Raw genomic sequence first — 25,871 nt, 5'->3', positions numbered from 1 at the left:
TTCTCATCTTCCTCCATCTTGAAAGCTTCATATTTCTGGATGAGAGCCAGAGCCTTTGTCTCCTTTACTTGAGCATTTCCCTCATGAGTCATCTTTAGAGATTCAAAGATGTCATGAGTTGTTTCTATGTTTGTTATCTTCTCATACTCAGCATGAGAGATAGCATTCAGCAGAATAGTTCTTGACTTGTGATGATTCTTGAACATTTTCTATTGGTCATGACTCGTGGCTTGTCTTGTGAGCTTGACTCCTTGAGCAGAAACAGGATGTGTGTAACCATCCAACACTAGATCCCATAAGTCACCATCTTAACAAAGAAAGTAACTTTCGAGTCTATCTTTCCAATACTCAAAATTTTCACCGTCAAAGACAGGTGGTCTATTGTAACCATTGAAGTTACTGCTTCCATTGTTACCATCGTTATTTTGATCAATAGAAGTTGAAGTAGTTGTTGTTTCAACCATTTTGCGTTTTCTTCCTGAATCTTTTATCTAAAACGGTTAAGTGCTTGCACCTAGAACCGGCGCTCTGATGCCAATTGAAGGATAGAAAAACACTTAGAAATGCGGGATTGAATAAGGGTTTCTTAAAAACTTGGTAGATAAAAAATAATCACACAGATATTTTTATCCTGGTTCGTTGTTAACCAAACTACTCCAGTCCACCCCCTTAGAGTGATTTACCTCAACTGAGGATTTAATCCACTAATCAATCTTGATTACAATGGTTCTCCACTTAGAACTCTCTCTAAGTCTTCTAGAGTCTACTGATCACAACTTGATCACTCTAGGAAATCCTTTTACAAACAATGTAAAATAAATATTACAAGAGTTTAAATTGCTTCTTGAAAAGCTGTAATCACCAAGTGATATTTCTCTTAAGTTATAGTTCTTAACACTCACTAAGATATTACAAAGTTGTGAGGTTGAAGATGAAGTTCTTCTTTGCTTTTACGATTTCAGTTTGACAGCGTTTTGGTATAATGCAAGAGAGTTAGTTGCTGCTTCTGAATCAGAACTTCTATATATAGGCGCTGAGGAAATGTGACCGTTGGGAGCATTTAATGCTTTGCGTGAATAGTACAACGCTGCATTTAATGTTTCACACTTTTGTCGACTACCTCGAGCCATGCTTCAGCTGCTTTTACTGACTTTGTCTTATGTAGCTACTAACGTTCCTTTTGTCAGTCAGAGATTTGACGTTATAGCCTTTTCATCTTGTACTTGCTTCTGGACTCGGACTTTGTAGAATAACGTTTGAATATCAGAGTCTTCAGCTTTTGGTGCAGATGCAACTTCAGTCACTCAGACTATGGAAGTGCTTTTGAGCGTGATACCATCAGAGCTTCAGAGCTTCGCTTCTGACTGCCATCTTCTGATGCTTTCCAGATCATGTTTTGATTTCTTCAAGACCATCTTCTGATGTCTGACAGAGTATGTTCTGATGAAGTCATCCAAAACTTCTGGGTCAGTGCTTCTGAGCGCTGATTTTGTGCATACTCTTTATACTTTTCCTGAAATGGAAAACGTAAAGGATTAGAGTACCACATTGTCTTATACAAAATTCATACATAATGTTATCATCAAAACTAAGAATATTGATCAGATCATTTCTTGTTCTAACACTATCAATACACTTGTCGAGAAGTCACCAAAATTCTGGCGCCGCTGTTAGAGATTGTTGATTTCAACAAGGCAATTTAATGTTATGCTTTAAGTTTTTTATTTTAGTATATTTTTATTTTTCTTTTTAAAAGTATAGGGAGGAGGTTGGTTACGCTAAGGGTAATAGCCACAATTATGGGTTGTCGTAGCTTGCTCTAACTTGTCCTTTCTTGATTCATCTTAAACCTTAACTTGTGTAATTGAAGATGTATTCCCTTGTTATTCTTATTGGAGATGTAATGTGTTTAATTAAACTGGAATAACGTGTGAATAGGGGTGGCTAGTATGGGTGGGATTAGGCCAGACCGGCCTACAAAGGCCTATGGTCTAGCCTATATAAGGCCAGACTTATTTAACAAAAAGGTTAGGCTTAGGCTTTTTTAAAAGCCTATTTAATAAAATAGATCAGGCTTAGGCTATTAAAAAAGCCTATAAAGCCTAATAGGTCGGCCTATATTTTCATGTATATTAAAAATAGGCTAAATAGATCAGCATATAATTGCATGTATATTAGAAAAAAGACTAAATAGGTAAGCCTATATATATATATATATATATATATATATATATATATATATAAGGGTTATATTGACTCAAAGAGTAAGTTATAATAACTTACTCCACATCTTGACCATTAATTCTTTTTCTCGATTTTAATCCCCTCATTTTTAAAACCACGATTTTGGTCTCCCTTTTGAATTTTCTATTGAAAAAGATACAAGAATAGGGACTAATTTTGCAGAAAAAGACAAAATAAGGGACAAAAATTGCACAGAAAACTTAAAAAAGGGGACTAAAATAGTGATTTTTAAAATAGAGGGATCAAAATAAAAAAAAAAACAAAATAGGGGGACTAAAGTTGCAATTAAGCCTATTATTTTTAAATTGAAATTTTCATTACTTTTATCATTATCTTTTAAATTTTAAAAAATTAATATTTAATTTTCTCATTTTAAAAAATTCTAAAATTTGGTAAATAAATATTTTTTTAGTATTCTAAACACATATGAAAAAAATTATTCAAAAATTTAAAAGTTAAAAGATAATTAAACAATTTTCAAAATTTTAGAAAATAACCGAAACTAAAACTAAATACATAAAAATTTTATAGATATCAAAATATGTTTTTTTTTAATAAGACCTAAACCCTAAACCCTAAAAAACATATTTAACTCTTTTATGTATTTCTAGGTAAAGTATGATGTCAGAACCCCGATTGAAATGGTATCTTCACGTTGTATCTTGATTCCACAATAGTGAACAACAGCAAATAAACCAAAAGAATTTACTATTGTTAAAGAATAAACTCTCACTCACTTGTAAACATTTCAACACTTTCAGAACCAAATCATAATCAAAATGGAACACATACATTCTTAACAACACAGCAAAGATAGATCTTGTGAATATAATAACATGGAATGAAAGTGGAGAGAAGTTTTCTTCATGTTTCCCCACAAGAGATAGGAAGAAATTCAGAGAAAACTGACCCAAGTATGTATGCAAAAAGAAGGACTAGCTTTGAGAAGTTTTAGAAGTCAACACCGCAGCTTGAAATTTCATGAAAATTGGAAGGGCCTTTGTATTAAAGCATTAGAAGCAGAAATAGATCAAAGAGAAACAACTTCTCAATCAAGAAACATTAATCCAACTTGACCAAACCAAATGACAAACTAAAAAGCAAACGCTAAGCGGCATCTCCTTTTTACGGTTGTAAAGCTTTTGGGTTAAGTTGTATACTTCCTACTTTCAAGAAACCCGGAGAGCCAGTGAACCCATTAACTTTAATGGGCATTGAGCCTACAGTAAGAACATCAATTTGTTCTCTGTTAACAATGCCAGATTGTTTTGTCTCAACCTGCTTTGGGGTAATAGTGACCGAACCAATCTTTAAGATCGAAGAAATATCTTCATGAACTGCAATTTTCTCCACCTGCTCATTCACAGACTTGATATTGGGGACGTCAGAATTACGGATGTTCTGCTCAGAGCTTGAAATGGACAACTGGTTTAAGTTATCAGAATCATCCTTGATCTTTAAATTCTTCTCATTCTTGGTGGGAGGTTTGCCAACAATCAACTTTCGAGGAGCTTCCAATGGTTGTATGAATAATGGACCTTCTACACTTTTGAGAAAGAGCTTAGCTTTCTCATCCTGCATGATCTTCTGACGGTTTTCATAATACATGAAATCATCAAGCAAAGATGTCTTCAAAGTATGACTTTTGAATATTTTCAGCATTTCCAATCCTTTAAGATACATTATCTGCCAAGAGCAAGAACATTCAATACGCAATATTACAACTCAAGAAGCAGGAGGAAAAATAGACATGACCAATATTAAGCAAAATTAACAAAAGTCAAAATTAACCCCATTCCAATAATTTTTTTAATCCAACATTAAAAACAAAAGGTAAACTAGTCAACAGTTAACTTCATTCAAGTAATAAATTCATATCAGTAATCATGTAGACTGCACTGCTGCAACCATCGTAACAACCACCATATCCTAATATCAACTAAATCCAAAATCAAAATAATTAGCACAAAAAGTAGGTCTATTAATCCAACAAACATCTAGCAAAGTTTGTATAATTACTCTCTTCAAGCATATCAAGTTCACTAAAACCTTAAACCAAACACCAAGAAATCAAACATATATTCATTGGTTTAATCAATCAATTGAATCATTGGAGAACTCAGCAATTGATATAACAGAATAAGACACTTGAGAAATGGCAATAATCATTTTAGCAAACAAACTCAATGCAACTACTCGGGTAAAAACCTTACCTACAAAGACTAAAAATGTCGAGAGAGCTGAAATTGCCTAGTATAAACTTTATAAATCAACTCAGAAACATAATTAATTATTAATTAAGAGTTGTAGATAAAAGGAGAATATTAAAATAAATATATAATTATGGCGTAGCTTGATAGCAATGTTTTGAAACCAGCCATTTGAACCGGGAACCAGCCAATTCACTGGTTGGTTTGATCCCGATAGTACTGCACTGAGATTGAACTAAATTGATCTAGGTTGAACCACAGTTGTTACAATCTAATTTTATTTGTTGATTTTATTAAGTTACTTCTGTTATATTTTTACTCATTTAGTTGTTATCTAATTCAACGACTGAACCAATTGAACCATGCCGCAGAGGTCTCGCACTGATCCAATTTTTAAAACATTGCTTGATACTAACATGATTAAAAGAATAAACATTAATCTCTACTACAGGAATACAAGACTCTAAATAAAAAATTGGAAAACAAATCACAATAACTACGTAGTATCGAAGCTAATCTTAGGAGACAATTTAAAATACTCTAGATTAAAAGCTAGTCTTACAAAATAAACTAGAACACTAACATAATATCAAAACATTTAAGATACTTTCTTATATTCCAATTTCCAACAAACAATGTATACCTCTTGTGTATCTCTGCTATTAGTTACGGGCTTGTTTTCATTGTTTTCTAGAATAATGTGTTTGAAATTTGCATTTGGTACATCTTTTATGATATGCCACTTTACAGGAAAGCTCCCACTCCATTTATCTTGTTGCCAGAAGTCCATATCCTTATTAAAATCAACTGAACCAATCATCTCTGCAACTCCACAGAATTGACCGCTAGCATTAACCTGCATGATAAAAATAGAAGAAAGAATATTAAAGCCAGTGTGAAAAACATAAAGTGATTAGCTTGCAAGATAAAACAAAAAATACTCATTTAAAGACGCCATCATACTTACAGAAAAAAATAGGAAGATTGGACAGACTCCCGCTTTTTCAGCTGATAGTTTCTTTGCATCCTCATAAGCATTTCCCAACTTCTTGTTTCCATGAGGTGTAGAAGACCACACATTGTATTTAATGCTTTTGTGCACATCATCCTCACTGTATGATTTTATAACAAAAAACTTTGCATTATCATAGTTAAGAGGGAAATCCTCCTTGTTGTATTGATCGGTATAAATGATGATGTTCCCTTGCTCGTTACCACCTCCTACCTTGGTTGTATAAGCTTTCACAGATAGTTGAAGTTTTGATCTACTAGTCCTAGGGCCTCGATTTTGCTCACCCAATACATCAACACTACCATTTCCATCATTTGATACTTCTGATATGTCAACCTTCGGCCTAAGTTTAGCAACTGTAGGCTGTCCATTGGCATTTGATGCAAAATGAGAAAATTCACTTCTTGAAGCAGCTACTTTCAATTGATTACGATGAGAAATATTATTCCCATTAGAAATAGCATCTACATGTTGCATTGAAGCATCAGAACTTCTATCCTACAAAATAGAACATCACGGTCAACCATTATTACATTTACTCCCTCTGTTTCAAAATGAGTGTCACTTTAGCAACAAAAAAAATTGTTTCAAAATGAGTGTTGTTTTCAACTTTCAATGAACAATTGACTTTTTCATTCCAACTTTGCCCTCATTAATTAACTTTAAGCAGGTCAGAAAATCTGTACTAATTATTACTACTGTAGTCCATTTTAATGTGTTTACTATCCTAGAGCAGTGTGAAATCAATATGGGAATGGTGCATGCTTGCTACTGCTTTCGTAAGAGATAACATTAGTAATTATTATAACTATTAGATTGCCGTGAACATGTAAACATAGCAGGAGTAGTTTCCAAATTACAAAGCCATGTTGCCTTGAGACTCACTCCTTTAAATTCACATTGCCATAATCTAGTAAGGTTAATTTGATAAAAGTGTTATCATTAATCATTTGACAACTTTATTGTATTTTTTAATATGTGTACAACAACCTTAAACAACGCTCATTTTAAAACAGATGGAAGACTGGTTTAGCCATTATCCTCACTTAACCAGAGACTGAAGTAGTCAGGACAAACTTAAATTCATTGGAAATCCAAAAAAGAATAAAATTATTATACCTGAAGAACAGCTGATGAAGCTCTGTTGAGAAACCTACTTCCAGAAACATGCTTCCTCCCATCATTAGCTCTCGGCCCGTCTGGTACCCTGGCCAAGGAACTTGCCTGATTTGATAAAAGTTGTGAAGAGTTCCTAGAAAAGTTACCATAAGCTGAATTGAACTTGTGTTTCAAACCTCTTCCATCAGGTCTATTGACAGAAGCGCTGGCTCCAACCAAAGAGTTTGCAGAATTATAAGAAAATTTGTCGGGTTGAACAAGGGGACCATAAGAAGGTGAAGAAGCAGGATTCTGATAATCGGGGAGGTTGTAATAAGGTTGCCCTCCAACAAATGAACCATCAACTCCTACCACAGCACCCGGTATGTACGGATTATATGGATTATACGGAGACTGTGCATATCCATAGCTATAATATACATATGGAAAATTTTCATTCTGTCCACCCTAGGATAAAGAAAAACAAAACACGTCAAAATCGGTTACCAACCCAAAATAGAACAGAGAAACCGAAGTCGAAGTCAAACCCACCGTGTACTGAACTTCGGGACCATCTACACCAAAAATCCGTTGCTGGTCCTCCCATTCCCCGGGTGGTTCAAATCCTAAATCCACCAAATAATAAATCATTAACACGATGCATTAAACACCACCGAAACAAAAGAACTATCATATCCATTTTAAATTTACCTGTACCATTATACCCATAATTGGTTGCAGCAGGGTAATACATGCTCTGGTCGACAAACTCAGGGGCTCCTTCATTAATCAATGCACCAGACTGCTCGAAATTCGGGCTTGCAAAGCGCGAATTTAAATCAGCTCCTTCATTCTAAACCAAATAAAACAACACACATTATCAACTATAGTGGCAATACACACAATTATTATCTTAACAATAAAAAAAAGCAAAAAGAAATTACAAAAAATTACCCAGTAAGCTTCAGGGACCCTAGCTTCAGTAACATTATACATTTCCATATCAGAACTGCTGCCACTGTAGACAGCCACGAGAAGTGACTTACCCAAAAGAAGAAGATATTGTATCAATTCATGTTTTGGGAAGAGTGGCGAGAAGAATTGGAATTGGGGAGTGGAAATTGAAGAGAAATATGATTGTGCATCATTTTGCAATGGGAATTATGAAACCCTAACATTAACCGGAATGGTGAAGCTTTTGAGAAACCAGAGGTGAGTGGAGAGGGGGGAGATTGTTGCACTATTTAAGATACGAAGCGTTTTGGTGAGATTTACTCACTTTTTGTTTTGAGTATATTTACTTAAATGACCTTGTGGTGCTTCGGGCACAACGGAAATGCCACTTGGGACATCCCTATGCCATTGTTTTGGCTTTGAGGAGTATATTCGTCATTGTCCAATGAGATTAGTGGGAGGTTATAAAGCGGAAATTTCTAATTAATCGTGTTTGGATTAAATTTTAGGAAGGAATGAAAGAGAAGGGAGTAAACTCTCTTGGAACTTTTTTTTTTTTTAAATTGGGAAAATTTGGCGAGGAGAAAAAATATGAATTTTTATATTTAAAAAATAGAAAATGGGTGATGTACTGACAGTATAAAAAAGTTTTACACTGTCAACTAATCACGACCATGAATCAGGACAAGTCAGACTGTAATTTAAAAAAAACTTATATGACATGGCAAAACAATTTGTTTCTATTGGATGACAGTGTAAAACTTTTTTACACTGTCAGTGCACTACCTTTAACCTCTTAAAAAATTACTGTATTTATTAGAATATTTTTATTTTAATCTTAATATTTTAAAATTATTTATTTTTATTCATGTTACTGTTTCTTTTCTATGAGATTTTTTTCGAGTTTTTATCAATTTATTATAATTGTTCTATACCTTCAAATTATTTTTAAATTATTTATTTTATGTATTTGTTTTATTAGATGATTCATCGCGATTTAAAAGTTATAATCTGAATTAAGTGTACTCAGTTTTTTTACGTTATGTGTTAAATTATAACTTTTTTAGTCACTCAATATTAGAAATTTTATTACCAAAAAAATGAGTGAAGTTTCATATTTGAATATCATGTTATTTATATAAGATCATAAGGATAAAAATGTAAATTATTAATAGGGTTAATAGTAATTCACCCTGTAATGTTAGCGAATTTTGCTTTTCCCCCTCTCTACATTTTGGCAACAGTTTGTTCAAAAAAATCGTTGCCAAAACCTGCCTTTGGCAACGGTGGGATAAACCGAAACACGCTCATATTACAGGGGTAAATTACTATTAACCCTTATTAATAAAACTCCTCTCCTCCCTTCCTAAGCCAAACATATTTTTAATTAATATCACTTATTTGATTAAAAAATCTCTCTTCTCCCCTTCTCTTCCCTCCATTAAAATCTCTCTCTTCTCCTCCCCCTTATTTGAACGAGAACATTAGAGCATCCATATTCATGTCACTCAACTTGTGATTAAAATAGACCTTATTTAATATAATATAATATTTCACATTTTCCAATTATTTAAACCACTCAACTACATTTCTTAAATATTCATACTACTCATCTAAAATTCTAAAATGGACTCCACTAATCTTACAGTATATTCAAAAATTATATTTTACTTTAATATATTAACATTATTTTTCTTTGAATTTTATTTTTTAATTCAAAAATTTCTCCCCGCCCCCATAATACTATGGTGCTCTGCAGAGCACCAGAGCACCTCCTGCACAAATTTGTATCTCCTTGCACAGTATATATTCAGAAAATTATGACTCAATTATGTTGAAATTTGTGTGGAACCCACCAATGTAGGTGCTCTTAAGCGAGAGAGTGTGTAGTAAAATTGTAGCTCACATATACTCCTAGAAGTAGAGTTTAGCGAAGGGAGATATAGAGTGTTCGTAGACCGCATGTACTTCTAGGCATTGCATGTCTACGGACGTCTAGTAAAATGTTGTAATATGAGACATAGCTCATATATCCTCCTAAATTATTAGGAATCTGGAAAATAAGCTATAAGTCCAATAATTGTACCACATGCCTTGGTCTAAAGGACAAGTGCATCTCATAAGCATCCATATATATGTTATATGTATATATGTGAAATGTGAATTGATGATACATGTAAGGCGTGAAATGTTAATCGATGATATATGTATATATGACAAAAGTGAATCTATGTAATATGTATATATGTGAAATGTGGCTTGAGGTGAGGTTATATGCTTATTGTAAAATGTCAAACGGTGTTATATGTATTATTGTGAATTATGTATTAATGTTATGTGTATATTGAAAAAATGTCAACTAATCTTAATGTATATGGTAAAGGATCGTATGATGTTATAAGTACAATCTGAAATGTTCAGTGATTGTATAAGATGTCATGAGAATTGTATATCTCGCATTTATGCTACTCTTAGTATATTGTACCATATTAATTTGTAGAATGCATTCTCAGCCCTTTTATTTTTATGTTTCTCCGTAAGAACCCATGTGCAGAGTATTATCATGTTGAGACTAAGGAGTAGTTGTTGCGTCATATTATGGAAGATGGTATAGAAGATCAATTCAATAGTTTTTCCTTAGGATTATGTTTTGGTGAACTTGTAAGTCTGCTAGTTAAGTTAAATTAGATTAAAGGCTTTGATATTGTAACATCGGGGTTAGAAATTTTATTTGGAGTATTTTTTACTTCTTGATATTATGTTGAAATTGAGATCATTATGCTAGTGTGTTGTTTGAAATTCTATTATTATTCATGAATAAAAACTTAAGTATATATGTGTGATGTGACATCTTTGTGTTATATTTTAATGTTCTGTAGTGTTATTTACATTAAATATAAAGAAGAAAAATTGGGTTTAGGGTGCTACATAGGTGGGAAGCTTTGAACATGGTATTTTCATAATGAAATGGATCTCTCTCCGTCTTAGGGTTGATGTATTTACAGTAGCTCTTGGGCTAGGATTTTAGACCTCTAGAAAATAGCGAGCGCCTATATGAGTGGGGTGGTTAATCTCATATCATTCAAGAGTGTGTGATTAACTTCCCTGACTCCTTCTCCTGCACTTTAGGACTAAGGACACATAATTTCCCATGTTCCCACGTTTCAGGAGAACTGACCATGAAGTGGTCAACATTTTTTTAGTAAAGGGCATCATATCTAGTAAATGGGCAATCAAAATAGTAAAAGGAGATCCATAAGGAATTGTGGGAAAGGTGTTACGTCACTAGTCTCCCACGTATCCCCTTGTGGGCCTTTCACAAATATACTGAAACACAATCCCTCAAGCACGAGACTTTGAAAAAGGTGAAGTTATTTAATCTTGTTTTCCTTCACTAAAACTATTTACAGGGGCCTTAAATGCAAAAAATCAGGCAAGACTTTAAGTTGAGTCTATCAGAAGAGACTTAAAGTTGAGTCTCTTAAGAAAGATTTTAAGTTGAATCCCTTATGCGAGACTTTAAATTAAGTTCCTCAGACGAGACTTTAAGTTTAGTCCCTTAAGAGAGACTTTAATTTGAGTCTCTCTAAAAAGACTTTGAGTTGAATGGTCTACATTAGAGATGTCTCGTAGAGGCAGTATATGTATTTCCTTTGGGGCAGCAAGAATCTTTTCATTATAATTCACCATTATTATTGCCCTTTAAGGATAGCAAGGATCTTCCAGTAGAAATTTAGCATCTGCATTGTCTTTTTTAAGGCGACAAGGATCTTCGTGTGGATGTTCAACAGCTATATTGCCCTTTTAGGGAGGTAAGGGACTTCTTATGAAAGTTTAACATTTAAGTCGATTGTAGAACCAAGTAAACATGTTGCAAATAACAATAAAGATTTTTTTCAAAGACATTTATACACTAGGAGGCAACTCACCTTTTAAATAAAAAATTAAATATAGTAATATCTTAAGTTAAACGAGTTCTAAGTTTTGGAAACGACTCGTCCATCTAACTCCTCAATCTTGTAGGTTCCGTGAGACATGTGATAAGGTATTTCCTAGTTGGGCTGTAGTTTCCCCTTCTAGGTGGGCACGACAACTTTTCCTAACATCAGGTTGCCTTCTTGCATTTCCCTTCGAACCACTTTTGAGTTGTATCTTCAGGCCGCCCTATTCTCAGCGGAGATTTCTCGGATGTGGACCACATCTCTTATTTCGTCAATTAGGTCAGAGACACGTCTTAGTCTCGCCTTGTTTTCTTTTGCACTGGCTCGTGGATGGATGACGAAAATAAATTTATTTTAGACAATGGAACTCAGTTCGCCAACACTGTCATAGTTGATTTTTGTCACACATCCATGGCCAGTGCGAAAGAAAATGAGTCAGGGCTAAGACGTGCCTCTCACCTAATAAACTCAAATAAATCAATTTAAATAGGCATTCATTTAAAGAATTTCTACATTTGACCATTTGGAGTTGGCTTTTAGCCTATGCAATAGACGAGTCTAGTAGGTATATGGACAATAAAGCAGCAAAGGGAATAACTTCTTCAATGAAAACACCTAATATATTTTACACGTTCAATGAGTTCATTTTGAAGCTTTATATACTTTGTACCTATTTCCTTTCCCTTCTCTTCTCATGCATATCATAAGTGGATTCTTTCATAGCGTGCAGAAACTACAACACTTTAAAAATGCCACTATGTAAAAATCAAAAACCACTTGGGAAACTTTAGAAATGTAACTAAAAGAATGACCCCACTTAAGGACTTATTGTTGAGAATGAATGCCCAACTCAATTCGAAGGTGCATAAGAAAGCAAGTGGTTGCTTTGGCCTCAATGTTAAAGAAAGATTCTTGAACGCACTTAATGCATAAAGAAAGATAGTATCCATTAATCTTTCGATCCACTCCAATAATCTGTGTTTCTCAAGGTACCTCTTTTGATTGTTCCCAAATAAAGATGAAAACAATAATAACAAATCAACTCTAAAACTTGAAACCGGGACCATATTCATCTCAAGGTCCCGGATTCGAATCGAGTTAGATGTAAACAACTCATGACTTTAAATGAACTTAACATGACAATGTCAAGGTAAACCAAGTCTTTTTCATTTTTGCTATAAAATATCTGTTATCAAAACAATATCAATATTGTATTTCATTTCATTTTAAATTTCACTCTATTTTACTTTTATTAAACTGGTCATTAAACATAAAAATAGTATTAAATACACTATGCTAACAAAATAGTGACAAGATAGACTAATAAGTACCACCACCAAAGTCTGGTTACTTGAGCTCTAGTCTATTACAAAAAATGATAGTATAATCTATTACATCTGTTTTATCCCACCTCCATACAGCTAAAAAACAACCAAAATAATAATGCCCTTCAACAATTCACAAATTAATGGGAATTAACTACCCCCAACCCATAAAAAAATAAAAGGAAAAAAGGAAAAACAACTTTCACTTAACATTAAGCAATGCGCAGTATATATCATATTAGACTGTTTGCTCAAATTTCTTGCACTCTGCAACTTCGAATCAATCATTCGCTATCAGGTAGGTAATCAAAGTGTAAAATCCAATAGGAAACAAAAAGTGAGAGGTTAATACACCCACCACAGATGAGTCGAAGTGCTTTTTCAAAAATTATGACGAGAACAGCTGCTTCAAGTTCAAATATCAGAAGCTGCTTGATGACTAACAGCCTCTGGATTATCTGGGCCAGTGCTTCCAACAACAGGTAGCTGCTCCAGATGTTCTGTTCCCAAAACAGAATTCTCTTGGGTGTTGGCAGATATAGGGAACATATTAGGATCAGAAGCTCCTGCTTCAGGTGGCACAATATCAATCTTATCGGAAAATTTAGACTTAACACGCCTAGTATTCTTTTTGGGGCTGGGGCTGCGGCTATAGCTTCGGTCACGGCTATGACTTCGCCTTGGACTACGGCTATAGCTGCGACTGCGACCTCGAGACCAGCTGCGGCTTCTACTGCGACCCCTGCTCCAGCTCCTACTCCTACTTCTACTTCTACTGCTGCTTCTGTTAATATCCCATGTTCGAACTCTTTCAGGGCTACGACTGTAACTTCTGTCTCTACTTCTTGGAACATCTCTTCTGTTGTCAAATCGTCCACGTCCACGCCCTTGTCCGCGACCATCCATGTTGTACCGATCACTAGGACCACCACGGTCACCCCTACCCCAACCAACATGCCCCCCACGTGGAGGACCAAATCCTCTACCCCTATTGCCTCTACCAGGAAAGAAATCACCGCCTCTCTCACCTTGTCCACCAGGTCCATCCCTCATTCCACCACGACTACCAAAGCTACCACCGTCCCTTGTGCCACCTCGACCACCAAAGCCTCCACCAAAGCCACCACCGTCCCTCATGCCACCACGAGGAACAAAGCCACCAGCATCCCTCATGCCACCACGACCACCAGGCTCCCAGCGCCCACCACCACCAGAGTCAAACCGAGTCATCCCGCCCCTATCCTTTCCAAAGCTTGGTGGCCCGCGGGAAGCAATCTGCCTTAATTCTGGAAGCACATGTTGGTTAGCACCCTCCAAAACTTTGATCAAATCACCTGCATGTTTCCAATCCTGCTCAGAGAAAAAGGTATATGCCACTCCAGTAGCACCTGCCCGCCCAGTTCTTCCAATTCGGTGTACATAGTCTTCAACACCATTGGGGAAATCAAAGTTGATCACAACCCTGTAATGTAAAAAAAGTTTTAAAAAATAACTAAACCTAAAATGCTTCATATAACTTCAAACAAAGCTAAGGTTGACAAAACTAATAGGAATGTCATTATCTAGCACATATACATGATATAAAATCTTCAAATACCTTAAAATCATAATAAGCAACTTAAACACAAAGAAACTAACCTTATATCCTTAATATCAAGACCACGAGCAGCAACATCAGTGGCAACCAAAATTGGAGACTTCCCATTCCGAAACTGACCTAAAACCCAGTCTCTTTCACCTTGAGACTTGTCTCCATGAATTGCAGCCGCCCCAAAAGTTCTGCCAATATTACGGGCAAGCTGATCACATAACTTTTTTGTGGAACAAAATATTATGATCTTAGAACCTCGTTCCTGGGATCTGAGGATCTGCTCTAGACGCCTCTGTTTATCCATTTGTGGGACAACTTCAACATACTGCCAGTTTACAATCACTTTTAAGCAAGGGAATGGAGGAATTAAGTCATCAAGAAACAAAAACAACAAATATTTTATGCACTTCGAACAGAATTTGGTAAATTCATTCCAAGAGAATATCCAACAACACACTCACTAAAATACCATTGGCAGTAAATAGAAGTCAGAATACAAGAAAATAAGTGATACAATTTAACTAAGTTGGAAAGATAATGATATTATTATATATCCTAGGAAAAGGTAAGATCAGCCATATACAATTAACAGGATGCTTATCAGTTTTAACATTCTGCCAGTTTACATTTCCCTGTCAAGTATGCCATTTCAATATGTGAAGTGAACTTTTTTCTTTTATCAATTAATGGAAAAATGTTTCTTTGTTTATAGAAGAGTTTACCTCCTCTTCTAGAAAATAATGAATGCAATTTTAATTTCATAGATTTGAACCCATGAACTCCAAGTCATGAAAAGCAACAACCTTAATGTTGTTCCAGTTTACCTCCTCTTTTATTACAATGAATTGATTTTGAGAAAATGAAAAGAAATACAGAACTGTATAAAAAAGAAGGGATTCACACCCAGTATGGTAATGAAGATAAAGTATTTATCAAGGTTAAATGTATTTAAAGGCTCAAGAAAAATGCATTTAAATCAAGTGTGGAATGACAAACAGAAATTGCAGTAGGACTGTAGGAGACACGAGCATTAATCAAACTATAAGTTTCAGTGTTTCACAACTGTCAATTAAAATCCAAACCTCTCATGGTCAATTACTTTTGAAGACAAGCGTCACTCAAGAAACTTCAACAAACACTACAAAAGTCTAATTGTACTTTGAAACATTTTAAATGGTATTCCTACATTTGGATGGATAACACAGGAGAAATAAAAGAGGTAAATCCGCATTTAATTCTACTCAAGCCAGAAAATATGGTTTTCATATATGGATCCTGAAAATTCTTATAGCCATAAATACAAAACAGAACTCAGTTGCCAAAATGCATACATGATATGTTTATTGCTATATATGATACATGGGAAAACAGCAATTAATCGTCACAGAATAGAATACAAATTGATCACGGCAACTTTTTCCTACCAAAGTATTGACAAAAGCAAAATATAAATAAATAAATAAACATCAGTTTAGTTTTTAAATGAGCAGGCATTAATCGAATACCTGTGTGATAGATTTGTTTGCAGCAAGCTCATCTACATTTCCAATGTTAACCTGAACTGGATTAACAAGAAGATCGCCAGCAATCTTTCTTACTTCTTTAGGCCAGGTTGCAGTGTACATGAGAGTCTGTCTACGTGGTGGAATCTCATTAACAATCTTACGGATTTGAGGCTCAAAACCCATATCAAGCATTCGGTCAGCCTCATCAAGCACAAGGAGTGAAACTTGCCTAAAGTCAATTTTTTTCATATCAAGTATATCATTGAGCCTACCAGGTGTGGCAACAACGATGTCTGCCCCCCGATCTAACTCTTTTAGCTGAAGAGCTTTAGGTGCTCCACCGTACAAGCACTGCAAATGGAAAAAAGAACAAGAGGAGCACCAACTGATCAAAGCCAATAAAAAAAGACTAAAACTACACAAAAATAATGATAGAAATGCTCAGAACAAACCGTGCAAGATACTCTTGAAGACCGTGCAAATTTGAAGACCTCCTCTTGGATCTGTGTAGCAAGTTCACGTGTTGGAGCCAAAACCAAGACGGTGGGGCCATTCAGAGAATTATTGCGTCGCTGCCTAAGAAGAATGAAGGCCGGCATCAAGTAGCCTAGTGTTTTCCCAGAGCCTGTTTTGGCAACCGCCACTATGTCTCTACCCTGTAGGGCAATAGGCCATGTTTGAGCCTGTATTGGCGTTGGATTCGAGAAGCCTGCAGAACATACCTGAAATCAAAGCATATAGCAGGCAATCAGACCACTTTACAGTGCACACATACAACGCCTTTAGATTCAGAAGACACAATTGCATCTATTGGTTTAACTAACAAACAATTTAGCAAACATTGAACAAAAGGACCTATAGGTTGTGGTTGCTTACTGAAGCAACTTGAGGCAATAAAAAAAGGCAAAAAAAGAGGCGGAGCCAATAAGCAACAAATCCCAGGTCACATTAGCTGAAATTTGAATGAAGGGCCATCCACAATTATAGAAGATGCCCATGAAAGGCTGCAACCACCCTTTTTTGCAGGCTCCAAAAATCAAGATAGTAGTTGCACGTGTAATTGTGCCAATAGCAGATTAGCAGTGCAGCGTACGACATATGCTCCTGCTCTGGAGCAGATATCGCACCTGCGACAAGAGTTTAAAAGTAAAATTTAAGTTAAAACAGTGCGGAAAATGAGTGCAGGTGGAAAACCACTACTACTTTCCTAGAAGCACTAGAGCATCCAATACCATATAACAGGACAGAATTAACTTACCTCTTGCAATATCTCTGGAGGGAACCCGGTAGAATCAAATGTCATGAAAGGGGGTGGAATGTTGTCACCCTGCCCAATAAGAAGTAAATATTGAGAAACAACTCAATAAATATATAAAGATGTGAACAGTCTAGCTAGAAGAATAAAACATTGGCATCAAGATCCCCACTGAAAAGCACAAATCATCAAGAACATATCATATTACATTTTCAAAATCTAAATCCATAAGCTTTGATGGTTCCATTCTCTCATTTGGAGCAACTTAATTCTAATATATAAGCATGATCAAAAAAAAAATTCTAATATATAAGCAAGTCATAGTAACAAGTGTGCCTAGTGAGCTGGAAAGGCTTGGTTCATACATTACTTGTATCAAGATATTAAAATAGGTATACAGAAATGCAGAAAGAATAGTACAGACCGATGCTGTAACTTCATGTTGCCGACAGTATATTTCAGCTGGTGAGAGATCAGCAACATCCGAAGATCCACCATACGGAGGCCTTGTAAATGAGTTACTTGAAAGGGCAGGAGGTCCTCCAATAGGAGAGGTGAATATGTTACCCATAGCATTCCCAGTAATACCACTTCCATTTCCACTAGGAACTTTATTTTGAAAAGGGGAATTGCCAATCCTCATATCCTGCAGAGATGTTTTACAAAATTATCAATGAGTAAAGTATTTCATTAAATATCAAACAAACATTATAAGTAGTAACACAATGAAAATCAAATTATTAAATACAAAAATTCGGGAGAACAGGTGAAGCTTTGACACATGCATTATCAACACAAAATAGTGTTGAGGTGATCAAATTGAAATTCACTTTTAAGGCACGCAAGCGACATGTGCCTAGCTAAAGGAGCAATGCTTTAGGAATTCCTTTGAGCACCGTTGGTTACATTAAATTGAGATTTTTGTTATAAAAGAGCATAAAGCCTCCCAAAGCTATTATTACTCTTGCTTTATTGTATTATAATGGACAGATGAACTACAGTTTTCAGAAAGTGCACTATTAACTACAGTTTTCAGAAAAGTACACTGATAACTACAGTTCTCAGACAAGTGCACCAACAGTTTTCAGACAAATGCACCATTTTGTAGGATGGGGGAAGGATGCAGGTTTCCCTATATTAACTCGTTATTTATAATTTTAAACCGTTGATGCCAACTTATAAGATATATTAAATAAATATATTAAAATAACTTGAAAACATAAGTCTAACAATAACAAACCAAGGAGATGTAAGATGTTTAATTAAAAGTTAAAAATTATTTAGAGGATTATAGGTAAAAATGGTCTATCTTTAGACCTAATACGTAACATTATACAGTTGTTTAATTCATGAAGCCAACTCTGCCAAGTGGGTCGACACTGAGTTATTTTCAAAAAATGGAACACTGAAGCAATGATTTGATTTCAAAAGATTGAAAAAAAGAAAAGAATAGTACCTGCTGATTTCTGGAAATTGGCATTTGGGCCATATCTGACTGCTGACGACCCATAGGCGGCATCTCTTTGTTAGAATTATAATAATAGTCATTTCCAGCTCTACCGTGTACGTTATCCTCGTGTCCCATCTTTTGGGCAGCAGGATGCGCATTAGATGGATGCCCATGCATCATTCCTGGACTCATCTGATTTTGAAAGTTAGGAGCGTGTTGATAAAATAAATCAGAACCACCCTGCTGTGATTGCATTGTCGGGGTAGGCTGCTGCATGCTGCCTGAAAAACCCCTGAATTGTTGTGGTTGGCCAGAATTTACACTTGCATTAGACACTTGACCAGAGCTTATTTCAGCAGGAACATTCGGGTTGTTTTGAACAGGCAAGGCACTCCTTTTTTGATACTGGGATGGTGAGAAACCAACTTGGCTTCCATTTTTAAACTCTGCTTCCTCCACCTTTGGCATTGCTGGTTTAAAATCTTGTTGGTTTTCAAAAGGCTGGTTATGTATGTTATGCTGGGGTGTTGGTTGCCCAGACGGGGGCATGTTTGTCTGAATCTGCTGTGAGTTAGGTTGCCTGGGTGCATTCATGTTTTGTTGATACCCCATATAATGCATGTTCTGAGGAGTGAATTGAGGCGCTTGCGGTTGCACAATATGCGTACCATGCTCCTGAGGATTACCTTGCCCAAATTGTTGTGGACGAATCCCCTGCGGAGGCATCTGATGATGCATTTGCTGAAATTGCTGTCCTTGATACTGCATCATCTGTGGTCTAGCTTGGTGTAACCCAGGCTGTTGCGTCTGCTGTGCAAGCTGTAAGTTCTGCTGCTGCTGCACAGGTTGAGCAGCTTGAGAAGGCTGCTGTTGAGCACCCTGCGCCACATGAGGACTCTGTTGCTGTGGAATCTGTTGACCATGCTGTTGAGAAAAATGATTCCCCTGCTGTTGTTGCGACGGCTGCACCTGCATCATCTGTTGCCCCGCCCCACTCGGTATAGGCGCCAAACCAGGCGTAGAAGCAGCAGGCACAGGTGGAGCCAAAGCTACCGGTTTATCATATTGAGTAACATTGGTTTCAGGATTCCAATAGTACAGAGTACCAGTACCTCCATCAATCAACCCCAACCACGGCTTCGGAAGAGTGGGATCATCAGGTGCATATCGAGGACCAAGCGCAGCAGAAGCTGTCTCTGTTGTTGCCATTTCAAACACTTGGTATCTATCTATCTATATATATCTACAATCACAAAACTTTGTTCAAAATTCAAACACTCCACCTCACATCCACACTCAATTACACAATACACAAAAATATTGAATCTTCATCGTTACCCCACAAAAATTCAATATATATTAAAACAATTGAACAAAAAAACAACAAAATCGTGAATGAACAAACGAACCCTAGAAAGAGTGAAACGTAATAGAAAAAGTGAACATACCTTGGGTGAGTGAGAAACTAGAAAATTGTATTGTATTGTGTTGTTAATGGCGAGTGTTCATGATCGAAAGTGAAGTAGAAAAAATCCTGAGAAGAGAATCAAAACAGAGGCAGCGTTTGTTTTGGTTAATTAGGTTAGGGTTGAAGAATTGAAGTATAAGAGAAGAAAATAGAGGTGGAGTTTTGTGTTTTATGTCGACAATTACTGGGCCGTTGGATTGGGAAATTAGGATCGAATCTTCTATGGTTGTGATTGTTGCGTGTTTAGGATGGTTCGCTATTTGACGCTGGGGATGGTCGTATTATAGGGTGATTCTTTTCAACTTTCAACCCTTGCCGTTCATTTTATTTTGAGAATATTCTAATTCTCAAAATAATATTATATAAAGAAATTATATTTTTATTTTGAGTAATTGCTCTTTCCTCTTATCAAAGATCTTAATGTATACTTTCTTCCCTTTCCATTTCCAAATTAAAATATAGTTAAAATTAATTTAATTGTAATAAATCTTAAATTATTTTTAATGTATTATCATTTGTAAATTACCAAGTGATAAGGTCTATTTTAATTAGATTAGGTCATTTTTAGGTATTGTAGCTAAAGGCACAAAGTATTGATTTTAACTTGTATTTTTATTTGCATGATTAGATTTGTTATGACTTGGTGTCTCAATAAGCCATGATTGTTTATTGTAACCCCAACTTTAATTTATTTGAGATTGATTATAGTAATATTGGTCAAAAAATACATGTGTGCATGTTATTCTTGTAAGGTTAGGGGCACTCAGAGGCTTTAGCAGATGTATAATAAATAGTGGTGGTTAGGTCTTGCCCACTGTGGCAAGAAGCCACGTACGGTGGTATTTATGGTGGCTTAGAAGACCTGCTCACGTGACATGAAAGGCTTTGTATATGTGTTAGGTGTTTAGATATAAACGTATGAATTAGGATCGCTCTTCTCCCGCTAGGGGAGAAGCATTTATAAAGGTCTTTTGGGCCTAGAGTTTAGAAAAACCTTATGGACACCAATCGCTCCCTATGATTAAGGGAGATTGTTGACTACTTATTTCTCAGGGAGTCGGGATTTGACTCTTTCTAACGGGAGATAACAGTGTTATACACGTAATTTATTTCAAGGCGAGCCCCCCATGTTTTGTGAGGATGTCGCCCAGGAGATATCACTCTGGGTGGGAACTCTGGAGTCGTCCTTGTTTGGGACCCTCACAAATATAACACTACACAGTCCCTCAAATATGAGAACTTGGTAAAAAGTGAAATGCTTTCAAGGTTTCTTTCGTTTGTGAGGTACGTCCCCCGGCTCAGGGTGAGTCCCTCAATTAAAGGCGACCTTTTTGAATGACAGGTGAGTCATGTAACACCCGAGGCCGAAAAAGGTAAGGGGTGGTTGCATCGCATGGAACACCTGAGGCCAGAGAGGAAAAGGGTGGTCGCCACATCGGAATGAGAAGGATCCTGAGGTGGTGCAGGTATGGGACTGCATGGTTGAAGAAAAAGCTTAAAAGGATTGATGGATACTACCTATACCAACAAGATGCATCTTCTTTTCGGTAGCCCGTTCCATAAGAACTCCACAATTAAGCGTGCCTGACTTTGAGCAATTCTTGGATGGGTAACCTTCTGGGAAGTTTCCCGGAAAGCGTGTGAGTGAGGTCAAAGCATGCTGAAAAGACCCGTGTTGGTTTGTGGGGTCAGTCGATATTCCCGAAAGCTGTCTGGGTGTTACAAGTCCCTCAGCTCGGGGCGAGTCCCTTGGCTAAAGATGGCCTTTTTGAATGAGAGGCGAGTCTCTTAACTCGGGGTGAATCCCTCAGCAGAAGACAACCTTTTTTAATGAGAGACGAGTCTCTCAGCTTGGGCTAGTTCCTCGGCTAAAGACGGTCTTTTTGAATGAGAGGCGAGTTTCTCAGCTCAGGGTGAATCCATCAGCTGAAGCGACCTTTTTTTAATGAGAGGTGAGTCCCTCAACTGAAGGTGGCCCTTTCTAATGAGAGGCGAGTCCATTAGCTCGGGGGTGAGTCCCTCAGCTTAATCCGACATTTTTCTTTGCATAAACCCTTAATTAAGGGATGAATCATCTCCCCATTCCAAATGTCTCCTTATTAACTAAAACTATCAATTGGGAATGTTAATCAATCATTTAGATGGTCACGCTTACTTCCATTTAATGTAAGTAATGATGGCCTATTTTTCGAGACCTAAAATGTTACTAAAACGTGTCAAAAACTAGTTGGGTTTTTCAAAATCATGAGAGTTCTAAAGGATACCTATTGGTTCAAACTCTCTTATAAAAGCTTTCGCATTCCATCTCATTTGCTCCATTTTGCTCCCTACTTCTGCAAGCTCATCTGAACTGACTAGCTTCTTTTCTCTTCTGATTCCTCATTCATAACCTTCTTTTAGGTATGAATTTCCCTTTCTCTCGCTTTCTGTAATGAGTAGGGTTTATGTAAAAACATTATAAAATAGAGCTTAGGTTAGTGTAGGATCGTATGTTTTAAGGGTTATAGTTTCCCCATTTGATGATTAGGACGATGATGGTGATTTCTTTTTGTCCTACTGTTTTCCCAAGAACAAAGATACAACGTATAACCCTTTCTTCGTGTCCAAGGTTATCAAAGATATTGGACCACGTTATAATTTTGATGAACATGTCATCCATTTTCGGTCAAAAGTGAAGGTTTCCTATTTAAAAGATGAAGATCGGGTTATTGTGGAGGCTTGTTCGACTTCAGAGAGGGCGACCACGTCTGTCTCATCTAATCCTCATTCTCCATACTTTTACTTCTACCTTCCTTTTATCAAGGATATGAGGTTTTTTCCCTTCTCCTGTTTTACTATGGAGGTTTTAAGGATTCTCAATGTCATGCCATTTTAGTTGTTCCCTAACAGTTGAGGTTATAGTAGGGCCTTCGAGATGGTATGTGAGGACATTAACATTGCTCTAACTGTAGGAGTCCTTTTCTCTTTTTACATTATCATGTCTACTATTTTTCAAAAATTCGGTATAAATTCATATTTTTATACCAAATTTTTAAATATTTGGTGTAAAATCATAGATTTTTTGAAACACACAATATAATTTATACTAATTTTTCAAATATTCGAAAAATATCAAAAATTATAACTTCGTTTTTACATAGACCTGTCTGATATGAACTACTGGATTTTTTAAAAATCCGGAAATTAACATGGTTTACTTGTTTTTTTTAAGTTTTAACTAAAATGCATACCAAATTTTAGATAGGTCTAACCGAATTTTCTTGTGAGAGCGAACATTTTTCAACACCTTGTTGGTGAACAAATTAGAGGGAAATTTAGTCTATATAAAAATTTGGAGAGTGTCATGTTTAGTTGGAAGGGTGGAAAAACAAATTATCAACTCAAACCGATATGAAATTTGCCAAACTGCGAACCCGTAAACCAACAAAATCAATTTTAGAGGAGGTTCATGATCCGCTGTCGCGCACAGATCAAAAACGAGTATTTTGTAAAACAGTAGTTTAGCGGTAACGAAAACTCGAATATCGTTCTCACAAGGATTCTTGTATTATATTAACTAACAGTACCAATTAATGGGGGGTTTGGTTTAAGGTTCGATTTATAGAAAAAATGATTATCAAAAGCGATTAAGGAAATAAGTTGTTCTGCTGCTCGGGTTCCCCACTTATCATTGGTAATTATAAATCTAATCCCCAAGCGAATTCTATCCCCTATTCGATTACAGCAACAATAAACAAGCGAAATTGATACTATACGGTTTATATTCCTATTATCCGAGTTAAGCAAACGGATTCAACACTCATGAATTAAGCAAACATGATTTGACATACGCAAGTTAACGATAAAGCAACGTTAAATCACAAAACAGATCAAGGAACATAAACTACTCGAATTAAATCAATAATATTATGTATGAATCGAATTAAGCATGCAACACATATATAAGATTATTAAAAGGGAAAAGAATTGGGATTAAATTATAAAACCTCAAAGATTCGGTGGAACATGAACAGTAGATCAACAATAGGGATTAGTTCGCCATGGGATCGTACAAGCTTCAATTTTTTTCGTGAATAGTGATAATGATGAATTGTACGGCCAAACCTAGGTACTAGAGAGGACCAAATGGTTTACAACCCAACTGGGTCAAATTACAAAATCCAAGCCCACTACTAACGACCCAAAACTGAAAATAAACTAGTGCTGCAGCTTCCAACGCAAATCTGGAAAATATAGGTTCCGAATCTGACTTCGGCTCCAACATGAAAGTCGTAGTTCTCTTTCTTAGCTTTCCGGCGATTATTAGAACGCCTCAATCGGATTCCTGAAACTCCAGTTATGATCATTTCCGTGAAAGATGTCAAAGCTGAAAATAAAATACGAAAATTAAATAACTATAAAATAAACTGAAATATAAAAACATTGTAAAATACAAAAATAAACAAACCAAACGATAGAAATGCCTAAGTAAAAATATAAGGGAACGTGCATCAAAATGCACTGATCAAATTCCCCCACACTTAAACTTTTGCACTCCGAGCAAAATAAAATAAAAAGAAACACAATAGCATCATCAGTTACTCATTCTAGGCTACAAACTCCCCTTTGGCTAAGATTGCATTAATAGGTACTAATCTTGCACACTAAGGATATCGTAGGAACACTAATATTGTCTCATGAATATACAAACCAATTTGAATCATGTTATTATGTCAAAGTCTAACTTACTCATCTTTCTTTTTGCTCTTTTTCATTCAGGCGCAATCACATTAAGCCCGTTTTCTCCACACACTCATAGCAAGGCGACCGGTTAGTGACTCTGATCCTTTTTGCACGGGGTTCTGGTACTTACGTGGCATAACCCTTTGCTTACTCGGTTGTAGTTGCGGGGGATCGGACCGTAATCCGCCCTACCAAGTTCAGCACCAGAAATCGCTGAACCAACTAACAACGAGTCTTATTATCAAATATTTTTTGAAGGTTCTATAGCCGTTGGGTTAAGTGACCGGGTGAGGGTCACCGAACTTAGAAGGCGCATTCCCTTTTTCTTTTTCTATATATTTTTTTTGGAACACTCACTTATATTCATCGGCTTCCCTGCGTAAAGTGTGTGAGAGATGGTGCCGACTGCTGAAATAAACTACTCAAGAGCTGTCAGAGAATGAGAATTTAAGGCTAAAACATAATAAAAAATTCAAATCAATTTCTATATGCAGGAGACTAATGGTGTTAAAATGATACCGATCTTGTGAATTTTTCCCAAGTCTCCGCAAACTCGACTCAAATCAGTCTATAACCCAAAACTTTCAAAAAGATGCATTTTTTTAAGTACTGAAAACAAAACAAAAACAAAAAAAAAAAATTGAAAGAAAACAAAACAAATAAATGATTCTCTCCCCCACACTTAAGACATACATTGTCCTCAATGAAAGAACATTAATATAAAATAAGAGAGAGAAAGGAAAGAACACACCCGAGTAGTCAAGGAGGATAAGTGATCACATAAGCAGTCTTTCCTAAAGAGATATCTTCTACATTCTCTTCTTCTAAAGTGGGGCTCTCATAGAGTAGCTTTGGGTAATGTCTATTGAACTTGCATTTTTTATTAGTGCCTTCGCCTTTTATTCCAGGATCAAAGAAGAATCTTCGATAAATAAAAGTGTTGAATGGGCACGTGATCTTCTTTTCCACAACATCAGAGATCAAAAGATTGAGGGGCTGCCCCACTACTTTTGTTTCATCTTCCCCTTCACTTGAGACCCTATGCAAAATCATAGATGGGCTAATATGAGAAATTTCAGTCAAAGTCCACCTAATC

General features: G+C 36.0%; 2 protein-coding genes across 3 annotated transcripts; both read right to left on the bottom strand.

Annotated features, from left to right (window-relative positions):
• Window positions 1-2,935: 2,935 nt before the first annotated feature.
• Window positions 2,936-7,848, bottom strand: LOC131595311 (YTH domain-containing protein ECT4-like). Its single transcript, XM_058867633.1, has 7 exons — window positions 7,519-7,848; window positions 7,276-7,417; window positions 7,117-7,190; window positions 6,586-7,032; window positions 5,422-5,964; window positions 5,098-5,310; window positions 2,936-3,930 (listed from the first exon to the last, which is right to left on the bottom strand). The coding sequence occupies exons 1-7, from the start codon at window positions 7,564-7,566 to the stop codon at window positions 3,370-3,372; spliced, it is 2,028 nt and encodes a 675-aa protein (XP_058723616.1). The 5' UTR covers window positions 7,567-7,848; the 3' UTR covers window positions 2,936-3,369.
• A 4,875-nt stretch (window positions 7,849-12,723) lies between these two features.
• LOC131595310 (DEAD-box ATP-dependent RNA helicase 14-like) lies at window positions 12,724-20,283 on the bottom strand. 2 transcript variants are annotated; one of them, XM_058867632.1, is made up of 8 exons: window positions 20,030-20,283; window positions 18,592-19,818; window positions 17,560-17,781; window positions 17,139-17,207; window positions 16,333-16,602; window positions 15,881-16,231; window positions 14,423-14,700; window positions 12,724-14,246 (listed from the first exon to the last, which is right to left on the bottom strand). In XM_058867632.1, exons 2-8 carry the CDS (start codon window positions 19,792-19,794, stop codon window positions 13,199-13,201), a joined length of 3,441 nt encoding a protein of 1,146 aa, XP_058723615.1. In that variant the 5' UTR covers window positions 19,795-19,818; window positions 20,030-20,283; the 3' UTR covers window positions 12,724-13,198. The 2 variants fall into 2 exon arrangements, with proteins under 2 accessions (XP_058723615.1, XP_058723614.1); XM_058867631.1 differs by having other exon boundaries at window positions 18,592-19,828; window positions 20,034-20,283.
• Window positions 20,284-25,871: the final 5,588 nt, after the last annotated feature.

Source organism: Vicia villosa, linkage group LG4, assembly GCF_029867415.1.
Source record: "Vicia villosa cultivar HV-30 ecotype Madison, WI linkage group LG4, Vvil1.0, whole genome shotgun sequence".
Lineage (NCBI taxonomy): Eukaryota > Viridiplantae > Streptophyta > Magnoliopsida > Fabales > Fabaceae > Vicia > Vicia villosa.
The sequence above is the reverse complement of the archived record's forward strand: the minus strand, read 5'-3'. Positions and strand labels throughout refer to the sequence as shown.